This window comes from Mizuhopecten yessoensis, unplaced genomic scaffold, assembly GCF_002113885.1.
Source record: "Mizuhopecten yessoensis strain PY_sf001 unplaced genomic scaffold, ASM211388v2 scaffold9847, whole genome shotgun sequence".
Classification (NCBI taxonomy): domain Eukaryota; kingdom Metazoa; phylum Mollusca; class Bivalvia; order Pectinida; family Pectinidae; genus Mizuhopecten; species Mizuhopecten yessoensis.
Window position 1 is genome coordinate 3,991,655 of NW_018408252.1, and position 10,521 is coordinate 4,002,175.

The window sequence follows — 10,521 nt, forward strand, 5'->3', positions numbered from 1 at the left end:
ACACTTGCCTGACGCCCAGTGTAACAGCCACTTCTTCCCCCCCACCGGCTGAAAGTTTCCCCGGGGAAAAACCCAGCTAGCTGATTCTTTCCCCCACAAGATAGTTTTTTCCCAGGGGGAAAGAATCAGCTAGCCTATAGTTTCCCCCCTAGTTACTATTACAGAGCGGGGAAAGAATCAACTCGTCAATAGTTTCCCCCCTAGTTACTATTACGGAGCGGGGAAAGAATCAGCTAGCCAATAGTTTCCCCCCTAGTTACTATTACAGAGCGGGGAAATAATCAACTAGCCAATAGTTTCCCCCCTAGTTGCTAACACAGAGAGGGGGAAAGAATCAGATAGCCACTTTTAGACGGGGAAGGAAATGACTTCTACACTGGAACAACTAGTTAAGCACTCGGGCAAGTGTAAAAGCTTGGCCCACTTGCATGTGTTTCTCCATTCCCCCATATAAATAATTAACTTAACTGTCTGTATTTTAGTGGAAAACTTTGGTATGGAGGAAAAAATTGCCGGTAGAATACTAGCGGTCTATCCATCAATTTAGACAATTTCCAAGACTTTTAGGCTGATGAAAACAACTGAATGTCTGGCTAAAACATAAAATAGGAATTGATAAAGGATGTACTAGTTAAGAACAGAAGAACATCAATTTGGTCTGAAAAACGTCTCTGTTTTCAAACAGGAAGTGTTGTGTTGGCGTGACTAGCTAATAACTGGACAAATCTGGACACAGATTTCAGGAATTAAAGAATATTTAATTTTTATTTATTCAAAAGTAATTAATTGCCTTTTTTTTCTGTACATGTTTTACATGGGGCAAGCAGAAAATATTTTCGGGCAAGTGGATTTCTAAGGTCTACTTGCCCGGGACAAATGCTTTGAATTTTGTTTACACCCCTGGGTTTCCATAGGCCACTGTCAAAGGTGTGTTAACTTGGCCTAATGATAAGTTGCCTTTGATGTTTGCTTTCAGGTTTGAAAATACCTCATTTTGCTTTAAAAATTTAGAAATCACCGGTATGACTATGAAGCCTTTAGATCTAGACTTATAGTGATCACTGATTATATATCATTTCATCATTACCTGTGTAGAAAAATCTTTCGGACGACAATTTCTGTGGGGTACGGTTAGCTGTCAAGCCATCTTGAAAAGTATCCTCTCTGTTAAAGTTGACATGAAATAAAAGGTAACAGTGTATGTTGTTACTCTGAGGTTCAGCTATGTCAGGTACACATTCCCTGAAGTCTTGTCCGGCAGAATATAATGGTTGATTTTGTGGATAAAGAATGATATCCCCTTCCCTTCCTTGTGTATTATTATTTGTCTTTGGACATTGGCCTCTCCCTTCTCCTTCCTGATATTGTCCCTGTGTAATGGGGTCTACTCCCTTTCGGGGATCCGGATATGGCATAACTGGAGGAGCTCCGTTAGAATCATCCCGTCAGTCTGCTACAGGATGTTCTTTCTGTCACAAAGCATACATTATAACTGTATATATATACAAATCAAGTAAAGAAACAGGTGGTTATCTTTTAGAGAAAGTTCTCCTAATTTGTAAATGCTTTTAATTAAATCCTCATTTTTGTTCAACTCAAATTCAAGCCAGTTGTTCTTAAAATGAATTATGTATGTTTTTTGCCTTTAATTCTTACAATATATGTGCCGTCATTATTTCTCATTTTCATCTGTGTGCCACAGATTTTATTTCAATTTTCAGGACAAAAATTGAAAAAAAATATGATAATAGGTAATATTTTGGAGATATTAATCTATGTATATATATACTAAAAGTGCACTTACTTTTGTAATCAGTAGCTAGAAAATTTTATACATTTTCAGATCAATTATGAACAGAACACATTACTTGGACTAAATAGGATTATTAGATATCTGCCAGAGGGTTAGTACTGTCAAAGTTGTGTTGTGTAAATTTTCACATAGGCAATGCTTCTGAAACTTATATAAATATATATCTGTATAATTTAATATGTTATACATACATATTCACTTGTCTGGTTGTCAATATTTTTGCACCAATTTACTCAACGCGAATAATGTGAACAATTTTTACAATTTAATGATTTGCATATCAGTACTCTAAATATGAAGTTCACCAACTAATATTGTGTAACAAAAAGTATCAGAGATGTAAATGTCTGCAAAAAGCATATGATTTCTGGTGATGCCAGATAAAGGTTAGTCTTATGTGGCTCTATATATTTTTATTATGAAGTGTTGCATACAAATGTTTCTCAGTGTAAGTCAATATAATGAAAGATGATAGTTAATTTCATTTTTGCGTCTGAAATATTAATTAATTGGATTCTATCAGTTTGATATTCTGATGTATTTTTTTCTTGATGGAAAGAGTTTATTGGACATATGACCCAGGACATTGGGTCACATTGCCTACAACCACAATTTCCTGAGTGGTTTTGACATGTGAATATTACTTTGGCTTAAAGGGGCATCACGTTGTTAAGTAACTTTTTTGTGTGTCTTTTTTAATAACAATCGGATTTGGCTGAAATAGATTCATAAAAATGATTAAATCTAAGATAATCATCGGTATTTCTACCTGTCTGACCAACGTTTTGTTCAGGGATTTCCCCCTACCAGCACATATAGCACACTATTTCTTTGTAAACAAAATGACTGGCCGTGTGTAGTAAGCGAAAGAAAAGTGTTGTACCGTGTCAGCTACGAAGCGCAAAGTTGCCAAATGGTCAAAAGATAGCGCAAGGAGTACGTTACGGAATCATTATTGCAGGTGGTATTAGTATTCAAAGCAGAAAATAACTGTCCTAGCAGTTAGTACGGTGCATGTATTCTTCCGTAAAGCCGGTTAAGCTGAAATGGAATCGACAGAAATGCTAGCGCTGTTTATGTTATGAATATTGAATAAATATTTAAAACTATTAACCTCGCTTGTATCTTTGTCTGATTTTGAACACAGATGAACTTAGTTCAATATGTTAATGGGAATGTATTCGCAGAGAGTTTACTTTGTGTTTCTATAATTATACAGTGGTTTAATTATGCGAAAGGAAGGGATATGTGACTGGTTAGTTTGATTTGCCATGGGGCCCTCCAAGGGATAACTGTTGTGATGGCCACGGCGTATTCTGTTCTCTCCTTTGTCAGTACTCAGGGTCAATATGAGATACGTGCGCTATTAGATTTCCGTAATTTATAATATTACCGGGTTCAGTAAAATGGTATGATTTAATTATATTGCTGAATTAAACATTTTTTTTGTTTTTACATGCAAGATTTAAATTAGTTCTAATATGAATACCCGGCCTCCTCTGGCGCGACGACGCAATAAAAAAATCTTTCATATAATGTATGATCAGGTAACAACCTTTTCTCTATAAAGAATTAATTTTTGACTTCAGATAGAATAGGAATACGTATTGAAAACAGGGGAAAAACATTTGTGTACGATGTAAAAATGATGCGTGCTGCCGATAACTACGGCTTTCTGTTTCGGACAAAAATGAAATGATTAAAGAAAAGTTGGCTCAACATAAAAAAGGGTCCATTTACAAAAATGCTTTTAATCTATGTAAAGTATTGAAAAAATAATTATCAAGTATCTCAACACGTTCAATATCTGACACATATTCTTCATGTACACGTAGTGGTTTTGCCATACAGTTTATTGTGTGTGATGGCTAATATGACTTACTAAGTGTTAGCGTATGATGACAGTGAAAGTGGGAAAGAGAGTGTGCATAAATTTATATGCATGGTCTAGAAAAAAAAATTGGCCAAAGACATTGAGTTGTACAATGCATATGTAATAAAACAAATCACAAACGTTTCTCTTTTTTTATACGCATGTAATTGTCATTGCATATATACACTTTATGAAAACATTTGAAAAGGGATATTCGTCTCGTGAATATTCCTTTTTACAGAAAGGTTTGTCCCATGGTTGAGGGAAGGTGTCTAGCCACGTACCATCTGTACCGGTCAAATTTCGGTACTAAATTCAATATATATTTAAATATATCTACTTTATGTTTATGCCTATTATCATTGTTGACATTTAATTGTAAATGTATGACGGGAGAAGGCTGTGACAAATTGTAAAAACGTGTGCCCCATACCTTGTTGAATTTTATTGGTAACAAATATATTTAAAGCTAAATAAATTTAAATTCTGAATATTGGCAAGTGTGCAATTAACTTCTGATGATGAATAATTACTGTTCAATAAGTTTTAATACGGACTTAGAAATCACATGACTTGGTTTCATAGTGCGGTAAGAAGTTGCAGTTGCCTGACGGCCCCTTTGGAAACCGTTTCATCTCGCTCAGACCACTTGTATTTACTGCCTGGTCAGGTGACGTTATCGGCGCTATTTTTAGCAGGGCTTTCCCCAACAATTCAAATGGTTAAACTGGACATTTGAAAGGGACTATGAATATGGGGATAGCGAGGTAACATAAGTGGAAGTACTAGTGCATACAATACATACATTCATTAAAAAAACCTAGAATTATGTCAGTCTGACATTTAAGCCGCTCACCACTTTAAATTGAATTGCTTCAGTAAGACGTTGAGCATCAATATCTTCTATAATACCTCAGATATGTGTTCTGTATTCTGCTAATTGAAAATCAGGTCATGTGATGATGATGCCTTTGGGATTTCCAAAATCAATCACCTCTTAAATGATGCCTTAAAAACATTTCTCCCTCTCCTCTTTTTTCACCCTCTTTCAGTGTGACGCATTGTTGTAATTTTCATTAACTAGCATCCTCCAATGATGTGACATGAGCATTTATGTGCAGAATGCCAATCGGTGAATGGATAATAAAGAATAGGTGCATTTTGTGATTGTGAAATGAAGAATTAACAGAATGGGGGAAAAATACATGGAGAAAAGAGACATTGTACTCCTTTTATTTTTATTTATTATTTATTCATATGAATAATAATTATTAATATATGTAGTGACTTTATTTACTGTCATTGAATATACAAAATCTCAAAAATGTTCTTGGAATATATTTGAATTATATTTCTCAATGCGACTTTATATTAATTACTAACGTAAGAGTTATTTCCCTTACACCGGATTGGATAATATTTTGACACAGCGCGAATTCTTGTCAAACAGCAGCGGCAGTTGTGTCATGTTCTTAAATTGTTACACTTTCATAAATAAATACACCAGAAATAGCATGCTGTGTTACAGAAATGTTTGATAAGCATACACAGTTTACATATCGTCTCGTCTCAGAGCCATTAAGCATTACCGTTAACAACCTAAGCACGATATGTCATATTACGTTCCCGTTTGAAACATCAAAATAGAGGTTATACTTCATCACTAATACGGTTTATAAATACATATATTTACTTCTTCCTTCTACAGACAGCGTCGATGCTTGACAGTCTTCACATGTGCTTTCTCGAATCATATGTGTTTCACACGCGTAACACTCCTCAGACCTCAATCCGAGTTGCTAAAACGCTCAAACGTAGTGCACGAATTTCACCACCACAACACTCGTAGAATGCACCGGAGATAAACATTTTGTTTTCAGCAATTATTAAAAGTATAGATTATTACTTGGAGAAGAGTATCAGAAGACTTTAAGTAACCCACAGGTGAGTGTCAGAGATTCTACTTTCTATTTACGATAACGAAACTATATAGCGGAAGCATGCAAGACTGAATTATGCGCACGCATCCGTAACGGAAGTGGGTCCGTCATTTCGTTCTCTGGACAGAATTAATAAGCCGCTCGGCTCTCGCCAAGAGCGGCTTAAAAATTTAACTCTTCATGCGATGTCCCTTTAAAGTGCACCCTTAACGTTTTGCTATATCAAGCTATGAAATTCCTTTATATTATACAATTAAAGACTAAGAAAGTGCAAACGTCGTAGTTGACTCCGTTTCTGAAATATTGTGATATATCTGAAAAACACACCTTTGGCTCAGCGGCGATCGCCTCGATATGGGTAGCCCACATCAGTGACGCCACATGTACAAGTTCAATGCTGTCAACATGTCAGATTTTTAAAGATTTACCTAGTTTCCCCATATTTGGCCCCGCCCCTCTGCCCCCAGGGGGCCATACCCTCTAGATCTGTTTATACAAAACTAAGAACCCTTTGGCAAATGATGCTCCAGACCAAATTTGGTCAAAATCCCTTCATCGGTACAAAAGGAGAAGGATCTTTAATGTTTTCCTCTATTTCCCCAATTTATACAAAATTGATTCTTTTGTCCCTATTAAGTATGCTTCAGACTGAATTTGGTTTAAATCCCTTCGCTTGTATAGTAGAAGATTTTTTGTTCTCTATTTCCCCTATTGGGCCCCGTCCCTCTGCCCCCAGAGGGGCCACACCCTTCATTTATACAAACTTGAGGCTCCTTTTTCCAAAGATGCTCTAAAACAAATTTGGTCAAAATCCTTCCATTTGTTGAGAAGAAGATTTTTAAAAATTTACCTTTTTTCCCCCCTATTTGGCCCCGCCCCTCTGCCCCCAGGGGGAACATACCCTCAGTTTATACAAAACTTTGAACTCTTTGGCCGATGATGCTCCAGACCAAATTTGGTCAAAATCCTCTGAGCCGATAAGGACTAGTAGCGTTTTAAAGGAAAAAGCGACAACAGACGCTGCGCCATGACACAAGCTCACTTATTGTGAGCTAATAATATTCATTCCTTTTTTCGTTCAGGGTACACTTTAAGAGGATAAACACATGTAGCAGGAACATTTGTAGTGTTTCTTATGTATTGGCGCCTCTTAGTGGTAGGTTGTCGGTAGGGAATTCCCCTGTGCTATTTTTGGTACTGGTGGTACACAACATGTCCCGAGATTTTTGTTAGGTTCATGGTTTGGACTGGCCAAACAAGTTGGACCAGGGTCAAACTAGGTGGGTCCAGGGTCGGAAGGCGGAGATATAGGTCCACTATATAAGGGAAAGCGTGGGAGTTTTGTTAGTTCTGGCAGAAGTTTGGATTGGGAACTGGCCAGAGCACACGGATCCTGTCTGACGCACGATCCGGTAATAATTAATATTCGGCCTGGGTCGCTAAATTCATGTTTCGGTTTCTTTCAGCGGCCTCTGTTGACTCCCGGGTCAAGTTTAGACTGGGAACTGACCAAGAGTCAACAGATAGGCCTACCGGCTTTACTATATTCTAAATTATCCGTCATCTATAATAGGTGAGTCGTCTATTTTGTCTTAGTATATCTATTGTGTGTATTGCTTGTTGTGTATAATGTCGGGGGTCATCTTGAAGGGTGTTTTGTGTAAATAAATTTGTTCTGTACATAATTACAGCGTTGTTTCCTTTTGTTACGGAGTCATATATTTCATAAGCATATTCTACTGAACCCAGGAGTGGTTACCTGAAAATCCACTATACGAAAACTACTACAGTTGTATCGAAAGGAGAATATCAATGTGTGTTCTTACAATCGAAATTAGCACCCGGGGCTCACTTGAGATATTTATAGAACGCTCTGAAGTCACCAATCAGCTTCTCCGGTTTTTGCAAACGCGGGTACCCAAATCGGATCAAGGCTTGAATTTAGCAGTATCTTGCGCTTCAAATGAATATTTTTTGTCAGCATATTAACATTTTATGATGACTTTTAGATTTTATATGACAAAAAGTATTTCTATCGTTGATAGTGTGAATTTATTCTTATAGTCCAAAACTTACTGCAGGCTATCTATTCTAAGATTACATCATTGTTATAACTGATTTAAAAGTATTTTTGCAAAAACTGATCCGATTTGGGTACTGCCTCCTTATATATGCGTCGTTGTGCCCAACACGATACTATAACATCACTGAACCCAAAAGTTGGCAAAACGGGACACTTTTAAGAGAAATACTAGATATAATGTACATGAACTTTATACTGTCATATCAATTCCAACAAGTGTTTGTTCATTTTTCATAAATATATACCAACCATGTTCTATTTATACAATATATACCAAAATGAAAAGTCACAGATCCTAAACGACAGATAATCTATTTATGTATGACTGACCTCTGTCCAGTATATCCAGCTGGCCTTATTGGTAGTTGCCCGGACGATGACATTGTTTGTTTTTGAAGAGAGTATTCTCGTCCACTTCACTACGGAGTAGTTAGGTTATAACATTTTCCTAAACTCATGAAACCGGAGAAAGGGTATTCCGAATGCGAGAATGGTGTGTGGAAATTTTCACAGAAAAACTGGAATGTTATATACGGGAGCTGTGCACGGTAAAGCATTAAATCGGAAGCCTCAGTTTCGTATTTCTTAACCGGAAATGAAGTATGTGAAAGTGAAAGTAGGAGTTTAATGCCACGGTTATAGTGGTATTAACATTATTTTAAAAGGTTAAGCATTATAAAGTAGATGGTGGGTAAGTGGTGGAGAAAGGGATGTTCCTATGCATTTCAAAACTGAAAGAAAACGATCCTACTGCATGTATAACTTACAATTTAGTCATTAAAATGTTTTATCTTGATTTTCTTCACGGATTTAATGTTTTAAAAGTAATTTGATAAAATTGTATTATTACCCGTACAAATTCACAGACAGGTTATGGACATTTATTAATTGTTTCAGACTGGTTATAAACTTATATTAACTATAACATACATATTAGGAACATTTATTAATTGTTTCAGGCTGCTTATCACAGACATAGGAACATATTTTTTTTATTTACTGTTTCAGACTGGTCATACACCTGTATTTATTATCACAGACAGGCTATGGATCTTGAATTATATTGCTTCAGATAAAATTGTTTTAACTATCACAGACATTGAGGGAACATACTTATGTATTAGTAATTCTATGTTCTATCAATACATTGCAATAATAGTGTCATGTAAGGAACATATATTCATTGTTTCAAACTGGTTATAAACTTGTATTTACTTGTTCTATCAAAGACAAGAAGTAATATTTCATTATTTAATGCATATATACAGATAAGTGATATTTCATCATCAGGTGCATGTTCTTTAAAGTCTTCGAGATATTGATCACTTGATATATTTTGTAGAGATACAATTGCATTTTGTGACCTAAAAGGCTTTTCACACAAGCCAGATACATGGTAACAGCATGCACTTTATTACCATTCAAATATAAGATATCATGGTAAAACAGATATTTATATAATGAGAAAATAAATAAATAAATAAATAAAGCTATTTTCCATTTAACCCCCTCCCCCCAAAAACAACAATAGCAATATATATAGGAAGTACCTCTCTGTATTAAGTAATTGCATGTGTAATATGTCCCTCAGTCTGTGATAGTAAATACATGTGTAATACATGTCTGTGATAATATATACATGTGTAATACCTGTCTGTAGTAGTAATTACATGTGTAATACCTGACTGTAGTAGTATATATATTGCTGAGCATCATAATTTGGATACACTTTTATTATAATTTTGCCAGGAGACTGGTCCTAACTCAGTGCCTCTTGTTTATTATAAAATATAACAAAGATGTCTTTACAAAGAAATATTGAGAAGGTTATATAATGATAATATATAAGAAGTGGTTTACAGAGTATATAAAGAGTGATATGCATAGTATACAGAGAGTGGTATACAAAGTATATGAATAATGGTATATAGAGAGTGGTAAACAGGGTACAAAAAGTGGTTTACAGAGTACACAGGGTGGTATACAGAGAATATAAAGAGTGATATGCATGGTATACATAGAGTGGTATACAGGGTATATTATAATTTGTCTATATAATACACAAAGAGTGGTATACAGTATATGTAAGAAGTGGTAAACACAGCATATAGAATGGTTTACACAGTATATAATGAGTGGTATACAGGGTATATTATAATTTGTCTATATAATACACAAAGAGTGGTATACAGTATATGTAAGAAGCGGTAAACACAGCATATAGAATGGTTTACACAGTATATAATGAGTGGTATACAGGGTATATTATAATTTGTCTATATAATACACAGAGTGGTATACAGTATATGTAAGAAGTGGTAAAAACAGCATATAGAATGGTTTACACAGTTTATAAGGAGTGGTATACAGGGTATATTATAACTTGTCTATATAATACACAGAGTGGTATACAGTATATGTAAGAAGTGTTAAACACAGCATATAGAATGGTTTACACAGTATATAAGGAGTGGTATACAGCTTATAAAGAGTGATATACAGGGTATATAAGGATTGGTCTTGTAACATAGTATATAAAGAATGGTATACAAAATTGGCCTACATAGTATATTAAAAGTGGTATACAGAGCATAGAGAGTGGTATAAATATTATACAGAGAGTTGTATTCAGAGTATAAATGAGTGATAAACAGAGTATACGGAGAGTGTTATATGGCTGTACATAGTAAAGAAAAAGTGGTGTACAAAGGAGTATACAGAGTATATAAAAAGTTTACCACTTATATATATAACCTACACATTTTAGTCCCCCACTGGTTCCCGGGGGATTATAGGTTTGCACTCTGTACTT

The 10,521-nt window shown here is 35.3% G+C and overlaps 1 protein-coding gene across 1 annotated transcript in view; it reads right to left on the reverse strand.

The window, feature by feature from the left end:
* LOC110458830 overlaps positions 1 to 8,250 on the reverse strand; it is a 28,932-nt gene extending 20,682 nt beyond the window's left edge. Inside the window, exons 1-2 of the mRNA XM_021510780.1 lie at positions 8,040 to 8,250; positions 1,088 to 1,469 (exon numbers count right to left, since the gene is read on the reverse strand). Coding sequence (XP_021366455.1) covers positions 1,088 to 1,415 — 328 coding nt within the window. The 5' untranslated portion in view covers positions 1,416 to 1,469; positions 8,040 to 8,250. The remainder of the gene's footprint in view (positions 1 to 1,087; positions 1,470 to 8,039) is intronic.
* Between the last annotated feature and the right edge of the window lie 2,271 nt (positions 8,251 to 10,521).